The sequence below is a fragment of the Oncorhynchus keta genome, chromosome 27, assembly GCF_023373465.1.
Source record: "Oncorhynchus keta strain PuntledgeMale-10-30-2019 chromosome 27, Oket_V2, whole genome shotgun sequence".
In the NCBI taxonomy this organism is placed as follows: domain Eukaryota; kingdom Metazoa; phylum Chordata; class Actinopteri; order Salmoniformes; family Salmonidae; genus Oncorhynchus; species Oncorhynchus keta.
The window spans coordinates 30104962-30127290 of NC_068447.1; the positions used below are offsets into that span (position 1 = coordinate 30104962).

Consider the following 22329-nt stretch of genomic DNA (forward strand, 5'->3'; position numbering starts at 1 on the left):
ATCCCCTTTCCAGAGATGTAGGTCCAAATGTACAGTCCATGGGGATCTAGAATATGAAGTAAACGTCTGACTATTTTGGGTCACCACCTGTTTGGAACCATTTAAGATGCATTAGTTTGTATCCACGAAGCTTTCCAAATCCGCCCAGTTGTTCAAGGAATAACGTCGAGGTCCGATCATTTTTAAAATCTGCTGTACAGCCATAGAGAACTCCGATTTCCCTACAATGCATGACACCATTTATTTTGCTCAATGACACAAATATCTCCTAATGCCTCAAACCGGGGAGAAAATACAAGTTAATCAACACAAGCAAACTGGACATAATGTCAACCTGTGCAAGAGAGGAAGACAAGCGTGCCAAGTAGCCTATGCTAACGTTTCAGCACAATAAAGGCCAGTTCTCATAAAATACAAGTTATTTTGCAATAAATACATCTTTCTCGTTACAACATTACTTTTCTCATAACGAGTTATTTCCTAATGTGATCTAATTTCGTAATAGTCATATAAAAAATATTGCTGATTGGCAGCAATATGCCACTGTAGTATCTTAAACAGCTGAAGTTCACTGCAGCCACATTTCTGCCTGAAACACGTGCCATTTGCCAGCTATTCCACAGGTTGCATGTCACTGAAGGCTCCAGTGTAGATAATGCAGTTCAGCCTGTGCACCCATATGTAGACTTGATAACAAATGTCCACTTGATAACAAATGTCCACATGGCAGTTGGGGGCGGGCCACAACCTGCTGTATCTGGGCTATTGGCCATAATTGGCTAAAGTGGGCATGCAAGTCATCCATACCCAACCCTGCAGTAAATCGTGACATACTCACAAAACACAGTTTGGGACAAGATCGACTTCATTAACAAATGTACTCATATAGATGCCACATAGGCCATCTGAAACCAGAGAAGTTGGTTCTTAGGGGCAGTTGAGCTTTAAACAATTTTTTTCTCAGCCTGAAATGAAGTCTTGTCTTGCAACATTGATATCAATACTATTTACAGGAAATATTTGAACATATTTTATTTATTGATGAAATACCAAACAAATCACTGGTTTTCCTCATTTGTTCTCTCTTATTTACAGCAGGTCAAATATGTCAACAAACATACAACAAATACTTGGTAGGTAATTCATGTCAAACTTTATAGTACATCAAGATTAGGGGAAATAGGAGTTTCAGATACTTTATAAAGCAAGTTTCACAGATTTACAAACATTAGAAATGATAATAGAAAAAAATACGTATTATTCATTTAACTACTGCAAACAAAATTATACTTTAAAACAAATCATACTTTAAAATCTGTACAAGCACTTTCTTAAACATCCATAAATTGCCACAGAAGAGGAAATGGAGGTCTTTAAAAAGTCCAGTTTGCCAGAAACACAGATTGATTTAATTTCTATTTTACAATAACTCTTTAAAAAGAGGAAAAGGATGAAATAAACCTGTACATTTGTACAATAGGTCCTGCATTTTACGTATGTGGTCTTAAAGGGAAAAAAAGCAAAAAACATGAGATGAGGAAGACAAAATCCTTTCACTTCTCTTGACCTTCTCTTTTCCTCTTTTAACACAATGATTCTCACTTGATGTGCATCGGCTTTTCATCCGTTTTTAACCGCTTGCGTTTAGGCTGCACAAACTCATCCTCGGAGTCTTCTGTGAGATCCGCCTCCTCTCCCTCTCCAGCTGGGGCCTTGGGCTCCTCTGGAACCTCTGGTACCTCGGGCTCCTCTGGTACCTCGGGGAAACTCTCATCTGGATAGAGCTCCAGCAGCCTCTCCTCAAAGTACAAACTCACAGCTTTCCCTGCCTCCGCCACCTCGGAGTCCGCCTGTCGGGAGGGAGGGAAGGAAAGAGGGAGAGAGTATGAGGAAGGGCGAGGTGGGGTGTGCGGGTACCATTGAACAGGAGGGATGAATGGGTAAGGAATGGAAGGAGTACATTAGTGGGTTAACATTCCGAGTGGGCAGCCGAACCTTTACCCTCCATGTGTATTAGAAACAGCTTACCTGCACATTACTCTGTTTCTCCTCATCATATACCTGGATTATTCGAGACATCTAAAAAAGGGGCGATAACAGTACAATAAAATACAAAAAAGCAGAAGGGGAGGGGGGGATTTCACAGTACAGACAGGTTATAGGTAACAACCATGTGTACCGTCACTACCCTAGGTCTTTGGGCCTAAGGAAAATACACTCCTTAGTGAACTTGTGTCCAAATACGGTTTGTGTCTGTCATCCCTCCATAAACTTGTTGCAGCTTACAGTCATTGGGTAATCTTGTCATTACATTTCCAAGCTAGTCTATGGTCTGTCTTTACCTGGCTGCTTCTGCCTGCTGAGAGAATTCTGAACAGCATCCATAGCCTTGCTCTGGGTCCTGGCATATTCCTGGGAGTGACAGCTTTCACTTTCTCTCCCTGCTAAATTGTTTAGCTTGATATAATATCCTTGACACTGACAGTTCCTTCACTGATACCTAGTAAGTGTCCTTGGAAATCGTAACTTATGCATAAGTAGCATATATGGCACATTGAGCTGAACTGCTGACTATGTCAACTGCAGCCAATAGGAAATCTTTTAACGTCACTATCACAACTCAGTTCCTCATTGACTTTCTCAAGGTATCATATTGTTTCCCTCTGTTCCATTTTAAATCAATGTTGAATACCAACCACTTTGTAAATTACCTTTCCCCCTAAACACATCACTTGAAAACAAGTTCGACACTATATCAAAAGGTCCAATTCAGACACACATGTTGACTTACAAAGCCAAAGATGAAAATCCCACACACATGGGACAAGTCTTTTTCATTCAAAAAGTTAAGTATTTGGATTAGTATCAGATTTAAACTATTCATTATTACACTAAAAAGGAGAATGTAGCTTCTTTTTTATTTTTTTTTTACAACCAAATCTAATTTTAATGTAAACAGCATCCAGACCCTTTATGTGCAATTTCACTTACCACTAACCAGCGCTTCATTTTCTTATCCTCTTTGTGCAGTATGTGGGCTCTGACAAATATGAACAAAGGCTCCAAAATCACCCAAATTAGTCATTTTAGAAACAGAAAAGCTATGTTGTACATGTTGTACACATGAAATTGTGGCATTCTGAACTTAATCCACAACGTTATATTTCATTTTGTTGCAAGTCGACTGCTACGTCCATTCTACAGGTAACTGCCAAAGTAAAAGGAAACACTTGAGGGGTATAAAGTACATTGAAAGAAGGTGCTTCCACACAGGAAGTTCCAGACACTTAGACTTTATGCCAAGGCGCATTGAAGTTGTTCTGTTGGCTCAACACCCTATTAAGACAATGTTGGTGTTTCCTTTATTTTGGCAGTTACCTGTAGCAGCAGGCTACACTGAGAATGGAACAGCTGAATAGGGGAAACAGCTCGAGTCGCACAAAATGGAATATAATGTTGCCGAGAAAGTTCGGAACGACAATTTCATGTGTTCAACATCCCGAAGACCTACATCACTATACTGAGAGCGTTTCTGTTACTAAAATTACGCATGTGGGTGTTTTTAGAGCATTTGTTTTTTCAGAGCCCCCATACAACACAATGAGGATGAGGAAACATATATTTTTTTAAATCACTAGTTGCAGTACATTTCTCAAAAACAAGTGGAATCGCAAAATGTATTATTTTTTAAAGGGTCTGGACCATTCTATAACATTTGGTTGTAAAAAAGCTCAATTCTGCTTTAAGATCCAGGACTTGTGTGGCACAGTCAATGACAACTACACTGAACAAAAATATAAACGCAACATGTCAAGTGTTAGTCCCATGTTTCAAGAGCCAAAATAAATAATTCCAGAAATGTTCCATATACACAAAAAAACATATTTCTATTAAATTTTATGCACAAGTTTGTTTATATCCCTGTCAGTGAGCACTTCTCCTTTGCCAAGATATACCACCTCTGTCAGGTGAATGGATTATCATGATCATTACACAGGGGCACCTTGTGCTGGGGACAATAGCGTCTGACAAGGGGCACTGAGGAGTATTTCTGTTTGTGATTAAAGCCCTTTTGTGGGGAAAAACTGGATCTGATTGGGTTGGTGTGCAGCCATGGGTGCCAGTCATGTGAAATCCATAGATTAGGGCTTAATGAATTTATTTAAATTGACATTTCCTTTTGTGAACTGTAACTCAGTCAAATCTTTGAAAATTGTTGCATGTTGTGTTTATATTTTTGTTGATCGAAACAGTTAACTATAATGAATACAGATAAAAAGCAACCCATTAGCTGTTTAAAGGGTAATCTCTGCAAGAAAGTTATTTAGAATGACAAATCTCTGATATTGTGGCAATAATGGCAATTGGCAATTATAGTCAATGCTTTATAGGTTTGCTTGTTTTGTTAACTCCTCAGTAAACAAATCAAGAAGTCTTATGACAGCAGACTATCCCACAACGTACAAAATAACTGACCAGAAAGACATTACATTAGTGGCCATGAAAATATTTCAGGTTAGAAAAACAGCAAATTAGTTTGGCAACACCACATTCACAACAAACAGTATAGTGTGAGTACACAGTAACTGCATTCAGTCATCCAGTGTTAATCCCTGTGGGTGCACAAGTCCATGCCAAACGGTGTGATAAAGATCAACCTTCTGAATAATGTATTCCCACTGTCAGCATACAGTATTAGTGTGCATGTGGCCTCCTGCATCCATTCAACTATCAATCAGCCCCCCCCCCTAGTTAAATAAAAGGTTAAAAATAAAAAATAAAACCATATTTTTTATTTTTATCTCCTCATGCCTGGAAGTCATGCCCACTCACCTCATTGTACTTGGCACAGTTGCTGAAGACCAGGCGCACATCTGAGACAAACTCCTTCGGGCTCTGGTAGTGTTGGACATGCTTCAACTGTAGCTTCTGTTTCACCAGGGTCAAGTCCATGGGCTTCTTGATGATCTTGTAGTAATTAGGGATCTGGTGAGAGGGGAACACTGTGGTTTGAGAGCCATATTGGTTCATTAATTTAACATACAGAATATTATGGTTATAGTCACAATGATTAAGTAATGTGGTACTGGGGGTATAGGGCAGGGTCAATAAACCAATCAAATGTATTTATAAATCCCTTTTTACATAAGCAGTTGACACAGTGCTTTTACAGAAACCCGGGCCAAGACCCCAAAGAAACCAATGGTAAAATAAAGAACACAATGGCCAGGAAAAAGTCCCAAGAAGGAAGAAAACCAGAGGAGGCTGTACTCAGTAAAGGGGAAGAGTATATTTGGCCATCAAGGTCATATAGAATAACGGTGGCATTGCCTTTTACATGCTTGAGATACTTACAGAGGGAGGAACAGGCTCCTGGAACCCCTCACTGAGATCATGGCAGAAAACATACAGCAGGAGGCGCTCACACCTCTGCAGGGAGTGAGAGATAGGGGTGGTGGTTATGCAGGAGAACATTACACAAGTCCTTATCATTCCTCAGCTAGAGAGAGAGACTGAGGCATGTGTCCCAATGTCTGAACGCAGCAAATAAAAAATGGAAGGAGTAGCACGTCTGGCTTCATGACTACAAACATACTCAATACAAGTTGCCAGGAACTCACATACTCCATTTTAGTCATTTAACAGACGCTCTTATCCAGAATGACTTACAGGGGCAATTAGGGTTAAGTGCTTTGCTCAAGGGTACGTCGACCGATTATTTTTACTTAGTCGGCTAGGGGATTCGAACCAGCAACCTTTCGTTTACTGGCCAAACGCTCTTTACCCCTATGCTACCGTAGAGAGCTGTACTGCCTTCATTCACACTGATTCACTCCTCAAATATGAGGGCATCTAAAGTAGGGCTCTACAACTCTGTTCCCAGAGAGCTACCTTCCTGTAGGTTTTCGCTCCAACCCCAGTTGTAACTAACCTGATTCAGCTTATTAAACAGCTAATTATTATTACCATCAGGTGCGCTAAATTAACGTTGGAGCGAAAACGTTCAGGGCGATATCTCTCCAGGAACAGGGTCAATGAAAATTCACTGATGTACGTAGTGAGGAAATGTATTGAATTGGCAGTGGCAGTAGAAACTACTAATCCTATGGAAAGTCCTTCCAACTGTAAGCAGGGAAAGACCTAGGTGCGGGGTGTCAAACTTATTCCATGGAAGGCCTAGTGTCTGCTGGTTTTTCCTTTCAATTAAGACCTAGACAATCAGGTGAGGGGAGTTCCTTATGAATCAGTGACCTTCATTCATCAATGAAGTACAAGGGAGGAGTGAAAACCTGCGAACTCAGCCCTCTGTGGAAAGAGTTTGACATGTTACAGGTATTACAGGTGGATGGCTCCACTGACCCTCTGGTCCTCAGGACTCAGGCCCTGCTCACTGATGTCCTTCTCGTCACGAGGCTCGTCGTCAGGCTGGTACTCCATCTCCGGGCTTGCCAGGCTCCGGCAGAACGTGCACATCCACTCACCACTGACAGGGGAGAAACAGAAAGAAAATGTGAAGCAATAATCCAGATATATAGACATGGGAAAATGATAGCTGATGTATAGCAAGATATCAGCATCCAATGTAAAAGGCTTTGAGTTAAAGGTGCTATATGAATGAAATTCATTCTCATTCTGACATCTACTGTAGTCAACGCCGGCCGCGCATCCGGGGCTCACCTCGGGGAGCACTTCAAGGTGGGGATGTGACAGGTGATGTGGAAGACTTTGGGGCAGCGGTCGCAGCAAAGCAGCTCTCCCCCGTTGTTGCACACAGCACACCAGTCCTCGTTGGGGTCGTCCTCCTTCCCTCCTGCCCCGCTCTGGTTGGTCCCCTGTGCAGTGCGTGGAGAGCGCAGGGCAGCAGATGCGGCTCCCTTACCATTGGTCAGCAGTGCGGCAGAGGCCACAGTGGATGTGCTGCTGGTGGTGATAGGGGCGTTGCCAGGCCTGTTGGCCCCACTGCAGGCCTCCTGGTCCTGGGGCTCAGTTTTGACATGCTCCCCCACCTTCTTGAGGATGTCCTGGACAGAGGAGCCAGAAGTCACAGAGCCCAACAAGGGGAGAGGGGGAGTACATCTGCTCTCTGAACTACTCATCTGTGGGACAAAACACACACAAGAACGAAAGACTGGGTTAAGTACATTTAGAATTCTGGTTTAGCGTCAAGAAGTGAGGCTGAAAACCTCTGTTGTTCAACAAACAAGCATCTTATAAAGATAGCCTCCCTTACCCGCAGATCCACAGCTTATGAGACACACACACAAAATACCTCCCTTACATAAATATATGTATAACTATGTATGCCAGTGAAATACCTGCTAGATATAAACTTAGAAAAAAAAGAAACGTCCCTATTACAGGACCCTGTTTTCAAAGATCATTCGTAAAAATCCAAATAACTTCACATATCTTCATTGTAAAGGGTTTAAAAAATGTTTCCCATGCTTGTTCAATGAACCATAATTAATGAACATGCACCTGTGGAACGGTCGTTAAGACACTAACAGCTTACAGACGGTAGGCAATTAAGGTCACAGTTATAAAAACTTAGGGACACTAAAGAGGTCTTTCTACTGACTCTGAAAAACACCAAAAGAAAGATTCCCAGGGTCATCTGCATAAACGTGCCTTAGGCATGCTGCAAGGAGACATGAGGACTGCAGATGTGGCCAGGGCAATAAATTGCCATGTCCGTACTGTGAGACGCCTAAGACAGCGCTACAGGGAGACAGGACGGACAGCTGATCATCCTCGCAGTGGCAGACCACGTGTAACACCTACACAGGACCGGTACAACCGAACATGACACCTGCGGGACAGGTACAAGATGGCAACAACAACTGCCCGAGTTACACCAGGAACGCACAATTGCTCCATCAGTGCTCAGACTGTCCGCAATAGGCTGAGAGAGGCTGGACTGAGGGCTTGTAGGCCTGTTCTAAGGCAGGTCCTCACCAGACATCACCGGCAACAACGTCGCTGGACCAGACAGGACTGTCAAAAAGTGCTCTTCACTGACTAGTCACGGTTGTCTCAGCAGAGGTGATGGTCGGATTTGCGTTTATCGTCAAAGGAATGAGCGTTAAACCGAGGCCTGTACTCTGGAGCGGGATCGATTTGGAGGTGGAGGGTCCGTCATGGTCTGGGGCAGGCAATCTCAACGCTGTGCGTTACAGGGAAGACATCCTCCTCCCTCATGTGGTACCCTTCCTCTTCCTGAGATGACAATGCCACCAGCCATACTGCTCATTCTGTGCGTGATTTCCTACAAAACAGGAATGTCAGTGTTCTGCCATAGCCAGCGAAGAGCCTGGATCTCAATCCCATTGAGCACATCTGGGACCTGTTGGATCGGAGGGTGAGGGCTAGGGCCAGGGCCATTCCCTCCAGAAATGTCCGTACTTGCAGGTGCATTGGTGGAAGAGTGGGGTAAATATCTTACAGCAAGAACTGGCAAATCTGGTGCAGTCCATGAGGAGATGCACTGCAGTACTTAATTCAGCTGGTGGCCACACCAGATACTGACTGTTGCTTTTGATGTTGAACCCCCCCCCCCCTTTGTTCAGGGACACATTCAAATTATTTTCGTCACACGTCTGTGGAACTTGTTCAGTTTATGTCTCAGTTGTTGAATCTTATGTTCATACAAATATTTACACATGTTAAGTTACCTGAAAATAAACACAGTTGACAGTGAGAGGATGTTTATTTTTTTTAGTTTAGATCTTGGTCTAGCAAGCTAAAAGGAGCTGAAAGAGCTGGGCAGTTAGGTGTGTTACCATGCACGCGCTCCTCCCTCCATCCTTCCCTTGTTCCGTTTTGACGTTGGAGGTGGTGGTTCCCGAGAAACCACACTCCTTCTCAGCTCCGGGCTCCTGCTTGACTTTGACCTGCTGTTCCATTGGGCCGCTTGCTGGCCCTGGCCTACCCGCAGATCCACAGCTTATGAGACACACACACAAAATACCTCCCTTACATAAATATATGTATAACTATGTATGCCAGTGAGATTAATTGTTCAGGAGTGACTAGCTTACTCAAATGGTTCAGTATCTGCAATGCTACCTTCTACCCATCCTATGGATGTTTCACAGTTTTATGTAATAGTGTCATTTTCTCATCATTGACTCACAGTAATGCGAGAGCCCTTGTGTTTGAGCAGAGGTCTAGTGCTTGGCCTGTGTGTCATTACCTGCCCCTGCTTCCTGTGCTGGACGTACTGGATGGCCGCACAGGCGTGTGGGAGTTTGATAAGCCTACGGGTGGGAGATAGACAGTGAGCAAGGATGCAAGGATGAGGCAGTAATATAGAAGTCATGTAAGAAAAACAATTTCTTCGTTAAACGTGATAGCCATGACAGTGATTTGAGCAAATGATTTAAAAATCATAAGATTGGATTGAAGCTGTGTGTGAAGAAAGTGTTTGTGCTCGTTGTAGTAGAGTCGTCCTCCAGTACCTGAGGAGCCAGGGGAGTGTGTGGAGGGTCCGTGGGAGAGGTTCATGTTCCCGGGGGGCCCCAGGCCCAGCTGAGGGTATGTGCTGGCTAAGATGTAGCGACTCAGTAGGGCATCCAGGCTGCTGGAGCCCGCGTCTTCCAGCTGATGGCGCCACAAACATCCAGCCACAGGATAACACTGAATTAGTGGTCATTTTTAGTTCACCTTGTGAACATTTCTGATGAAGTATCGCCATGTATATGTATGAGCACCACATTTGATTTTATCTAAGTTGAGCCAGGTTTTGTTCCGCTTCCTACCCCCTTCAATGAGCACAGATAGGTAGGTATAAAGCAGTATGGCAGAAACTATACTGAACAAAAATATAAAAACATAACACGTGAAGTGTTTCGTGAGCTGAAATTTTTTTTAAATCTCATTTTGCTCACAAATGTGTTAACATCCCGGTTAGTGAGCATTTCTCCTTTGACAAGATATTCCATCCACCTGGCAGGTGTGGCATATCAAGAAGCTGATGAAACAGCATGATCTTTACACAAGTGCATCTTGTGCTGGGGACAATAAAAAGGTCACTAAAATGCGCAGTTCTGTCACAAAACACAATGCCACAGATGTCTCAAGTTTTGAGTGAGTGTGCAATTGGCATGTTGACTGCAGGAATGTCCACCAGAGCTGTTGGCAGAGAAATGACTGTTAATTTCTCTACCATAAGCCGCCTCCAACATAGTTTAAGAAAATTTGGCAGCACGTCCACCCGGCCTCACAACCAGACCACGTTGTAACCACGCCAGCCCAGGACCTCCACATTTCTATCTGTAATAAAGCCCTTTTGTGGGGAAAAACTTATTGATTGGCTGGGCCCTGCTCCCAAGTGGGTGGGCCCAGTCATGGCTGCACCCCTGGCCAGTCATGTGAAATCCACAGATTAGGGCCGAATGAATTTATTTCAATTGACTGATTTCCTTATATGAACTGTAACTCAGTAAAATCTTTGAACTTGTTGCATTTATATTTTGTGCAGTATACATTGAATATTCATCATATTACTCATACTTATCCATTCCCCTCAGATCTACAAAAAGCAAAGGGGTGGGGGCCAGGAGAAAGGATGAGAATGGAAGCAGGCATGGTGAGATTTGGAAGTGCGTGACATGTGCCTGGTCCCAGAGGGCTGTGTGCACCTGAATGGGGGGGATGTTTGGTAGGCATGGCAGGTTCTCTGGGTTGGTGACGGAGGGGATGAGGTCGATGGCGCCCACTATGGGGCTGGCGGGGCCACGGTGGGCATGGGCGCTGGCCATGCTGGCACTGGTGGGACTGGTGGGGTTGGCAGCGCTCACGTTGTGGAGAGATGCCACTGGGAAGGGTCCAGCATGACCTGGGTTTGAATGCTACAGGGACAGAGAAGGAGGAAGTCAAAAACTAGAGATTTTCGGCAGGATTTAATATTTATTAATTGTTTAATTCTACCAGGTCTACAACGTGCTGAAAGGTCATTTTTGGAAGCATAATCACGAATCATGCCCATGCAACAAGAAACACGACTAATAGGACTGTGACGATACCAATATCGCAATATTCTTTCCATGGCAAAAACACAAAGCAGACCGAACTATTTGGTCCTTTAAAAACCTGCTGTATGTAGTACAATATAGTGTGCTATAGCTAGGACAATAAATGTGACTCGAGACAACATCATGATGTTTGCTTCCAACATTAGGGATGTTTTCCTTAAGACGTTTAAAATCGGCTTTGCGTTTTGTTTCCTTGCCACGATACCAACGAGTATCGCGATACTGGTATAGTCCCGGCCGTAACGACTACCATTCACGTATAAGTAGAAAAAGTGCCAAACCCCAGTGAGATGTAACAAACGAAACCTGTGGTCGCTCATCTCAGAATCTACAGTCATCTAAACACAAAAAGGTACCCATACATACACAGTGAAAATCCTACTACCAAATGGCAGCAGTTGTGCCAATCAGTAGTACCGGTTTCTGCATAAAACATATAACATTTTAGTCATTTAGCAGGCGCTCTTATCTAGAACGGCTTACAGGAGCAATTAGGGTTAAGTGCCTTGCTCAAAGGCACATCAACCGTTTTTTCACCTAGTTGGTTCAGTGATTCGAACATGGGACCTTTCGTTTACTGGCCCAACGCTCTTAACCGCTAGGCTACCTGTCGCCCTATTGTTTACTGTATATGTGATTGTTCTTGTTTATTATTTTATGGATATCATCTTTGGATGTGTTGACTGATCAATTTCCCTTTTGTGGAGTAATAATGTATCTATACCTCAACTCAATTCATTAAATATTTTTATCCCCTCAGGGACATAATGCAAGTGGTGTAGTCTGACCTGTCTCTGCAGCTGGGGCTGCATCATGGGGGAGTACTGCTGGCCGTTGGGCATGCGTGGCTGGGCGCTGGAGCTGGGCATGCGGCCCTGTCCCGGGGGCAAGCGCAGGTGGTGGGGGGGGTACATGTTGGGCCCGCCGTTCATGGGGCCCCTCTGCTGGGCCTGCATACTGATGAGGCGCGGGGGCTAGTGAGAGACACAGCAGAGGACAGGCAGTTGTATTTTCAGGTAAAAGTATAACTCATGAACAAAATCATTATAGCAACAGATTATAATATTCAGTACCATTATAGGTCCAAAAAAACATTTAACCTGGGTTGACTAAAGCACTTCCGAACAGTGATGTAGTGGGTGGGTGGGTAAATGCTGATCACTGTTCACAGTGAGTAAATTAACACTTTCTATATTTTCAATGCCTTTTTCCACAATAAGTGGATAAATGCTTGTGCAAAATAAACTAAGTGAGTAAGCGGTGTTAAAATGCATTTACCCTCCACTACACCACTGCTATTGATGAGAACAATGGTCAACTAAAAACATAAAGACATTCAGTACTCCTCAGTCTACCTGCTGCTGTACCATCTGAGGTACAGCCTGCCTGGGGTGCTGCTGGGACATTTGGGAGGCAATACGCATCTGTTCCTGGATCCTCTGTTGGTGTTGCTGCTGTTGTTGGTGCTGCTGCTGTTGGTGCTGCTGCTGCTGTTGTTGTTGGTGCTGCTGTTGTTGTTGTTGTTGCTGTTGTTGTTGCTGCTGCTGCTGTTGCTGCTGCTGCTGTTGTTGCTGCTGCTGTTGGTGCTGCTGCTGTTGTTGGTGCTGCTGCTGCTGTTTCTGCTGGGCGAAGGCTTGCTGTTGCATGTGCTGCTGCCGGAGCTGGGCCAGATTGATCTGCCCAGGGCTTTTGCCGTGGCCTGGGTGGCCGTGGCCCGGGGAGATGGGCCCCACCATAATGTTGGGAGGATGCTGAGCCTGGGGCATCTTCTCGATCACCAGGTTCCCTACAGTTGGGGGGTGAGAGAGGAGAGGCAAAAGTAAGTGACTGAGTGTATGTCTATGCCAAACCAATCCATCAGCTATAGGTAGTCTATTCCAAACCAATCCATCAGCTGTAGGTAGTCTATGCCAAACCAATCCATAAACTATAGGTAGTCTATGCCAAACCAATCCATAAGCTATAGGTAGTCTATGCCAAACCAATCCATCAGCTGTAGGTAGTCTATGCCAAACCAATCCATAAACTATAGGTAGTCTATGCCAAACCAATCCATAAGCTATAGGTAGTCTATGCCAAACCAATCCATCAGCTATAGGTAATCTATGCCAAACCAATCCATCAGCTATAGGTAGTCTATGCCAAACCAATCCATAAGCTATAGGTAGTCTATGCCAAACCAATCCATCAGCTATAGGTAATCTATGCCAAACCAATCCATCAGCTATAGGTAGTCTATGCCAAACCAATCCATAAGCTATAGGTAGTCTATGCCAAACCAATCCATAAGCTATAGGTAGTCTATGCCAAACCAATCCATCAGCTATAGGTAGTCTATGCCAAACCAATTCATCAGCTATAGGTAGTCTATGCCAAACCAATTCATCAGCTATAGGTAGTCTGTGCCAAACCAATTCATCAGCTATAGGTAGTCTATGCCAAACCAATTCATCAGCTATAGGTAGTCTATGCCAAACCAATCCATCAGCTATAGGTAGTCTATGCCAAACCAATTCATCAGCTATAGGTAGTCAATGCCAAACCAATCCATCAGCTATAGTTAGTCTATGCCAAACCAATCCATCAGCTATAGGTAGTCTATGCCAAACCAATCCATCAGCTATCAGTAGTCAATGCCAAACCAATCCATCAGCTATAGGTAGTCAATGCCAAACCAATCCATCAGCTGTAGGTAGTCTATGCCAAACCAATCCATCAGCTATAGGTAGTCAATGCCAAACCAATCCATCAGCTATAGGTAGTCAATGCCAAACCAATCCATCAGCTGTAGGTAGTCTATGCCAAACCAATCCATCGGCTATAGGTAGTCTATGCCAAACCAATCCATCAGCTATAGGTAGTCTATGCCAAACCAATCCATCAGCTATAGGTAGTCAATGCCAAACCAATCCATCGGCTATAGGTAGTCTATGCCAAACCAATCCATCGGCTATAGGTAGTCTATGCCAAACCAATCCATAAGCTATAGGTAGTCTATGCCAAACCAATCCATAAACTATAGGTAGTCTATGCCAAACCAATCCATAAGCTATAGGTAGTCTATGCCAAACCAATCCATCAGATATAGGTATTCAATGCCAAACCAATCCATCAGCTGTAGGTAGTCTATGCCAAACCAATCCATCGGCTATAGGTAGTCTATACCAAACCAATCCATCAGCTATAGGTAGTCAATGCCAAACCAATCCATCAGCTGTAGGTAGTCTATGCCAAACCAATCCATAAGCTATAGGTAGTCTATGCCAAACCAATCCATCAGCTATAGTTAGTCAATGCCAAACCAATCCATCAGCTATAGGTAGTCTATGCCAAACCAATCCATCAGCTATAGTTAGTCAATGCCAAACCAATCCATCAGCTGTAGGTAGTCTATGCCAAACCAATCCATCGGCTATAGGTAGTCTATACCAAACCAATCCATCAGCTGTCGGTAGTCTAGGGGACTGGTAAAGACATTACCGTGTCAAATTATCTGCCATCCTACCACGATGCAAAGGATACAAGCGTAAAAAGAAAAAGGCACAGACATTTAATGCACCGAGTCCAAACTGTGAAACTATGCCAAACAATCTGCCAATCTTGTGGTCACCATTGGGAAGCACTATCATCAGTGTGCAGGTAGAGGCATATCTCCCGTTCTATGCCATGCTTTATACTGTACCATCAGTGGCCAGAAACAGATTTCCCTGCATACTTCCCTGCATGTAGAGTAGTAAATCCTCTCACCTAGGTTGACCACGTTCTTGGCCCAGAATGTGGGGTCACAGAAAAAGCGAACAGCTCCGTTAGCCTGAGGCACTGGTTCCAGTCCAGCCTTCAGGACCTTGCGCAGCTGGTAAATGATCTGCAGACACATATGAAGATATTGGGAAGTTATTGGTTTGCAGATAGACTATAGTTTATAGAGAGGATCAATATAGGATAGGGCAACTTCTGCATATTATAGTGCACTCTTTGGCCTTTGTGGAGAATAGGTTATGTGCGAGCTTTTCCCTGAGACTGTTTTTGTGTATGTGTATCTGTTTTCCGTACCAGCCTCTTGCTGTAAAGCAGGGCGGTGCTGCTGCCGCTGTTAATGGCAGAGTGGGTGAAGTTGAGCACATGGAGGATCTGCCTGGCCAGGTTGGCGATGTCGGTCTGCTGGGTCAACAGCTTCATGCTCCTCTCCTTAGTCACACTCTGGAGGACCAAGGGACAAACGGTAGGGAAAAACATTACCAGCAGGCATCCATCCGCCTATGTAATCAGGGTAAAGGCTGGACCCTTTTTTATTAAATGAAAACAGTATCCAAGTAATGTCACAGAATAAACTTCACATCATATGGAAATGTAGGGGCCAAATTAAGTTTGGTATTCATTCTTCTCAATACATAGGCCTAGACAAAACACTGAGGGACGGTTCACCAAACCCTAGTCTTGGATTAAAAATCTCCATTGAAAGGGTGTTTTAGTCCAGGACTAGGCATAATCTGTCTCTAGGCCTGAAAGCATAATGAGTTGAGTTCAAATGCATTCCTTGCATAGGTACCATGATGGCCTTACCTCAAGCTGCTGCAGTAAATACTTGCCCTTCTTGTTGATTTCGTTGATAAGAGTGAATACGGCTATCTTGATGTCATGTTCCACCTTCTTATGGGTATCAGTAACTTCCTTTATCCTGGATGGAAACGGGGATGGAAACAAGGACACTCAAACTAGAGACACACTAGTAAACAATAAAAGAGCACTTTACTTCTCAACCCATAAACAAGCCCTTATCAAATCTCTGTAGGGTGGGGAAGTGGCCCCTAGATGCTGATCTTGGGTCAGTTTAGCCTTTTCCCCACCTATGGTTAAGATTAGGATTGGAGAACGGGAGTTCACCCTGCAGCTATGAAGTCGCCAAACAAGCCCCGTTCACAGGAGAGATGGGAATGCTGCTGTACCTGCTTGTCACCTGAGAGTGAGAGTAGTGAACGTAGGTCTTTTTCTCCTGTAGTTTGACCATGTGCGTCTCAATGATGCCTTTCTGGTTCTGGAAGGCCTCCTCCAGAAACTGGTACCTGAGAGAAGAGAAACTCTGTTCAGCAAGGAACACCAAGGCTTAGATCACTGGACTAGATTGACGTTTTTCTCATTGTGCCCGATCCTCACTGGATATGTGTGAATGTAACACAAAACCAAACTTATTACCATCCACCACCACTACCGACCAGAATTCACTACAGATTTTGATTTCCTATTCTAAAGATCATATGTTGTCTATGCAGTACTGCATGTCCTACCTGTGCTCCTTATGCTCCAACAGTTGGCAGTCCCGGCAGGTGAGTGTGTCACAGGTTTCACAGAAGAGTTTCAGGGGCTCCTGTTTGTGGATGGGACAGAACACAGGCCTCTGTTCCGACACACCTACAGACTCTACAGAGACCGAGAGAAACAAAAGAAAGTATGAAATAGAGAGAGCAATAACAATATCATTTTTTTATTTGTTTTTAAGAGTGAAAGAACATGTAAGATAAAGAAATACATTAATTAATACAGAGTATGGTACTGCATGTCAGCTATACTGAGAACCAGCAGGGCCAATCTACTAGTACTGGAGCACTGACTGATTCTGCAGCATGTAACCATGACAACAGCCAGTCAGCTGTGAAGTTATAAGGCCTGGATAAACTACAGCCACCAAATGCCTGCACCAGAGCCTTCTACTTGCAAATAGAAACCTCCGATCTACAAGTCCAACTAGGCTATGTCAAATTGTCACTTGATATTCTAGAATATCCATCACATATTGTGTTTAGGTTTGTTGGACAATTTACCTTCAGAGACATCCTCTTTCTTGCGGATTTTGTGGTCCTTGGTGATTTTGACCCTCTGGTGAGCCTCGATGCAGGTTTTGCACAACCACTCTCCACATTCTGCACAGAACCCAATGGTATCGGCATTGTCCTCACAACTGGTGCACATCTGAATGAGACAAAACACACAACGCCACTTAGATACCTAACTTTGGCTAGATGCAGCTGATAATGAGGGAGTTGTATTAAATCAACCATCCACTTGAACTTAACTGAATTAAATTAGAGTTAAATTGTGGTATACCTGTGCAGATTTTTCATCTGAAGTCTTGGAGGCCTCGGTGGTGTCCTTGACAAAGTAGTTGTCAATGATGTCACTTTGTTTGCAGTCTTGACAACAAACTACACACCGCATGACATTCACTAGAGTAGACCGAGGAAAGAAACAAGATAGAAGCACTGGTTAGGCCTATAGTCTAAGTGGTGAAATTGACAAAGAAATCATCATTTGAAATCAGCAACAACAAAAAACTATTTTCTCAATAATAGTTTGCATACAGATACTACAGAGGTCAGAGGCCATTCAAAAGGCCTGTTTAGAAAAGAGTTGGATCAACTACTTGTAAACTTTTGGCAACTTGTCCAAACCACAAAAAAAATTGTGGGTATGAAAACTAGTTTTATTGCATCTACAATCTGAACTGTGGGGGTAGCTTTGTTTAAAAAACGTCTGCCATATCAGTTCACATTTTACAATTAGTTGGTGCTTAAATGTATTAATAATAAAGATGCTACAACTGAATTGTTAAGTACCATAATAGCAGACTATGAAATACATTATAGGGCCTAAGTAGGTGGGTGCTACACATTGGTGGAGGATGAGGCAGTTCCCCTTTGAGGGTTGGGATTATAAATCCATTCAATTATCATATTCACCCCAATATTTCATATTATTTTCAAGATTTCTGAATAATGACAGATTGATATATTCATATGAGACACACAAATCAGTGAGCTGTATCAAAAGTGGGCAATGATGTGATGAAAATACATATCCTTCAGCTAAATGTTGAATACATAATCCTTAACTGCTCCACCCCCAAACTTAACTCCTCTCAACTCCCTTAAACCCATTAATTACATTTCCGAGTACATTACTGGATGCAGCACAAACCAGCTCAATCCAGTTTGAGCCAGTCTATACCGGCTCATGCTGCACACAGCCGGTTTGGTGTAAGCCCCAGCTGCAAGGGGCTGTGAGTGATTGGCTGTGAGTGCAGCTGAAAGGGTTTAGGAGACCACACCACCAAGACTGATCTGCCACTGCAGCTGTGAGACTTTGAACTGAGGCAAGTCAGGGCGCATACAAAACACATACATGCAGTGCACTGCATAAAAACTGTATCGAAATAGAATTTCACATTTTTCAAAATCATGGTCTGTTATTGTTACATTATACAATTTATATGACCTAATAGGTGAGGCAGAATGTCATGCATGAATGTTTGGAATATAACATAGAAAAGCAGACTAGGGGAAATATGAAAATGGCCAACTTATTAAATAGACATAGCCTAATTCTGTTGCACCTGTCATGCCTGACCTTTTGAATAGCCTACATGTATATGATGCTGACAATCTTGTACCATTAGTTCACATGTTTGTTTATTTAATGGTTAGGCTGTACTGCTACATATCTACATGGAATCTAAAAACAGATTCCACATTTAGACAATTGCCTTGAGGGCAAGGAAAATAAACCAAAATATAACATTGTATGATTGGCCTAATACTTAATTTAGGCCTATGATTATCATTTGAATCTTTGTAAATAAACAGTGTGTATCTTCAAAATATGTTTAACACCATGATATCGATCTCATGGACTGCATCCATAGTTCAATCTTTAAATGTGAGTGTTTACATTTCCCCAAAACAAATTAATCAGCTGAAGGGAGTATATACCAAACCATCAGCTGTATGGAGTCTATACCATTGGCTGTAGGTAGTTTATACCAAACCAAGTGGCAAATCCCCCCCCCCTAGACTTAGTGCAAATAAGGCAATATGAGCTGACATTGTAACGAGTTAGGTCTATTGTTCCTATTTAGGAGTTTATTTAAGTTTTACATCAAATTCATCGAATCTTAGCCATGTTGATATGACAAAGTGGGCCATAATAGAAGAAAAAAAACAACCCTTGGGTAGTTCTGACCACAGTGGCCAAAATACCATAGGCATCGAATAGAAATAGGCTGGTCCCAGATCTTTTTCTGCTCCTCGGCACTCATTGCCTTCTGTAGTTAGGCCATGGGCTGAACATGTCTGATCCCCAACCATTACGATACATTTGATAATGCCCAGAAACACTGCCCTTTCTGCTTGCCAGCACTCATTGCCTTCTCAAATGCCATTATTACACATCGGCCTACACCTGGTCTGGTCCTCCTAGATCTGTTTGTGCATATTGCAGCCAACCCCCTATGGTCATTGTCAATGCCAAAAGTTTGGCACATCAACGACCATAAGGGGGTGGCTGCAATACGCAAACAGATCTTGGAGGACCAGACTAGGTGTAGGCCGATGTGTCATAATGGCATTTGAGAAGGCAATGAGTGCTGGCAAGCAGAAAGGGCAGTGTTTCTGGGCATTATCAAATGTTTCATAATGGTTGGGGATCAGACATGTTCAGCCCATGGCCTAACTACATGGTCTGTCCACATGACCACCCCTAGAAGGTCCCAACTATAATGGAAAACATTTTACCTTGATTTAATGCCAGAAATAAATGCTGGAATTGTGTTCTTGGTTGCCCATTATCTAGACCTAAGCATTGCATGTCAGTAGTTAGCCTAAGGTTAATGTAACAAGATCTGGTTTACAAGAATTTAGTATTGATAGAGTCAAAGTAAATAGTAATCCACAATTGTGCCTATGGAAAAATAGGCATGGACTAAACATTACATAAAACTGCAAAAAGTTGGTTAGTTGACTTTGGACATTACTGTGTAGGTGAATTGAATCTGCAAAATGCCAAATAATTACACCTGGAAAGCCAATAATTTATTCTCAGCAGAAATCAAGAGCACCATGTTTCATCTCTCATTTGATTTGTCAATGGCATTATAGGTCTATGTATAATACATATAAAATAATTAGGTGGATGCCTATATTGTCCTATTACATGTGTATATTATACACATGTATGAATGTAAAATATATTTTTTGCAAATCCCAACTCCACATGATTTGTGTTAAATGCCAAGATTTTTCACCTTGTCGGTTCCAGTATTCGAAGTAGCTACCTTTCAGTTACTGGCCCAACACCTTAACTTCAAGGCTACCTACACCTATTCTGGTGTAGTTGTCATGTCATGCAATGATCATGTTGTGCAGATGGACAAACCTCCCACCTTGAGAAAGGATGGCGAAACTGAATTTTGGGTCCTAGGCCAAGGCGCTTTACTGATAAGAGAAACTGAGAATAATTATATTCTGTATCTGGCTGTGGGGCACATGTGACATTCAATATGAATCTTCTTCTGGCATAAACAAACCATGCAACTCTATGTACATTTACTTGAAGAGCAGTGCAGATGCAAAGTTAGGTAACGTTAACAGAATGACGGCACAAACCATGTTCTGTTATCAAATGTTGCATATGGACTGTTCTTCGAGTGAATGTGTTTCTGTAACATTTTCAGTGGAAATTGTTACATAGTCCTTGTATGATTGTTTAACTTTACAATCATTGTTTTTTGTTTGACACACATTTTAAAGCAAAAAATCTGATTCTGGGTGTTACCTTGGAATAGCCCATAGCCGGCCTATCGGGCCCAGGGGCTGTTGCCTATTCAGTATGCTGTTGTATTACCATAACTAGATTCGGGCCATTGTGAAACATGTTATTGTGAGAGTCACAATATGAGTAATATATATACACAATCTCAAAATCACAGCGAGTAAAAAGGTGAAAAACAATATTATTATGCTGTCTGACCATTTGGCAGCTGCATGGTACTCAACGTTTATACATAATTGTTGATACTTGGTACCTACACTACAGTAGCTAGCAATTGTGCATCCCCTGCCCACTTCAAAGTAGACTACACTCACCTATGTGGGTGTCTGGCTGTCCGTTCGGCCCAGGCACCTGTACGGTAACTTGTCGCTCTGGCAGTGGGATACATTTCAAGCAAAATGAGTGAAGACACGGTAAGAGTTTAGGTTCACAGTCACGGGTCTGGAGACTTTGTTTACACACAGCGCAAGTATCCATAAGGTTTATTGGGATGACGGGGTTGGCTGGTGGAACTGTTGGAGGTGGGGACATATCGGTTGTGAGTGCTGGTGAGGTTCCAGCAGTATCCCCAGCAGCCGAGGACTCGGTTGTCCCCCCATTGGTGTTCCCTACTGGGCTGTTGCTAGTGCTGCCTTCTCCCACTGCGCCCGCGCTGTTGCTGCTAGCGTCCCCTCCTCCGCTAACGTTAGCGGGTGTAGGCACCTGGGAAATATTCTCCTGGGATTGTGAATCCTCTCCTTCTTTCGAGATCGACTCTATGACAATCACCGCATTCTCATTTTTCAATTCGGTTGTCCCACCATTGGTGTTCCCAACTGGGCTAACATTACTGCTAATGCTGCCTTCTTCCCCTGTGCCCGCGCTGTTGCTGCTAGCGTCCCCTCCTCCGCTAACGACGTCGTTAGCGGGTTTAGGCATCTGGGAAACATTCTCCTGGGATTGTGAATCCTCTCCTTCTTTCAAATTTGTCTCTATGGCAATCATCGGATTCACATCTTTCAATTCTGGGTCTCCGCTATCCTCTCCCTGAGGTTCTGAATCTAATTTGGAAGAGCTCTCCATATCCTCTTCGCCTTTGTTGTCCGCCATCTTCCTTCCTCTTTGAACCGCAACCGGCAGGACGTCCTACGTACCGAGTAAAAAACGTGTTGTCTACGTCATTACGTAATTCACGGTCTTAATCTTTGACTGTGTCAATAACAGAGTATAAACATTCCAAAATAATTCGTAGGACCCAAATATGACTGGACATTTTAATGTTTGGATAATATCAAAGTAATGCTTTACATTTCCAAAACGTTTGAAATAAAAATCTAATCTCAAGCACAAAAAAAATAGCATTTGCTTAGTTTAGTCACGCAAAAAAAATATTAGGCCTGACTCATTGTCATATGACAGCAGGGAATTCTGCAATAGAGTACCATAGTATGAGTCATAATACCTATCGGTCAATCAGGGATATGGTTCCATTCATTTTCCCATAGGGGATTTTAGAAACACTAAAAAAGGGCTGTTTCATATAGGCTTACCCTGGCGTGACGTTTTGATAACCGTGTAGGTCTCTCTAGGACAATGAGACTTTTATCAAATTATTTGCCTGTATTTACCCCCCAAAAATGAAACGCTAATTAGCTGCTAATGTGGCTATCATAAAAACTACAAATGCCATGATAATCTGGACAAAACTGCTGAATCG

At 43.0% G+C, this 22329-nt stretch overlaps 1 protein-coding gene across 8 annotated transcripts; it reads right to left on the bottom strand.

Moving 5' to 3' along the window:
• Positions 1-1017: 1017 nt before the first annotated feature.
• On the bottom strand, positions 1018-21756 carry LOC118359764 (E3 ubiquitin-protein ligase TRIM33). 8 transcript variants are annotated; one of them, XM_035738461.1, is made up of 21 exons: positions 20948-21756; positions 17136-17254; positions 16853-17000; positions 16319-16451; positions 15980-16096; positions 15597-15711; positions 15087-15233; positions 14781-14898; positions 12389-12819; positions 11822-12007; positions 11315-11371; positions 10641-10850; positions 9459-9600; positions 9194-9257; positions 8781-8943; positions 6679-7097; positions 6361-6484; positions 5356-5430; positions 4834-4986; positions 2029-2079; positions 1018-1850 (listed from the first exon to the last, which is right to left on the bottom strand). In XM_035738461.1, exons 1-21 carry the CDS (start codon positions 21720-21722, stop codon positions 1599-1601), a joined length of 3999 nt encoding a protein of 1332 aa, XP_035594354.1. In that variant the 5' UTR covers positions 21723-21756; the 3' UTR covers positions 1018-1598. The 8 variants fall into 8 exon arrangements, with proteins under 8 accessions (XP_035594354.1, XP_035594355.1, XP_035594353.1 ...); XM_035738462.1 differs by having other exon boundaries at positions 8781-8925; positions 12389-12822; XM_035738460.1 differs by having other exon boundaries at positions 12389-12822.
• Between the last annotated feature and the right edge of the window lie 573 nt (positions 21757-22329).

Bases quoted from the DNA above. Each gene is read 5' to 3' on its own strand.
- LOC118359764 (XM_035738460.1), bottom strand. From the start codon at position 21,722: ATGGCGGACAACAAAGGCGAAGAGGATATGGAGAGCTCTTCCAAATTA. The intron at 17,255-20,947 runs GTGAGTGTAGTC...GGTCTACTCTAG, and splicing joins ACAGCCAGACACCCACATAG to TGAATGTCATGCGGTGTGTA. The intron at 16,097-16,318 runs GTAGGACATGCA...CTCTTCTCTCAG, and splicing joins TTGGAGCATAAGGAGCACAG to GTACCAGTTTCTGGAGGAGG.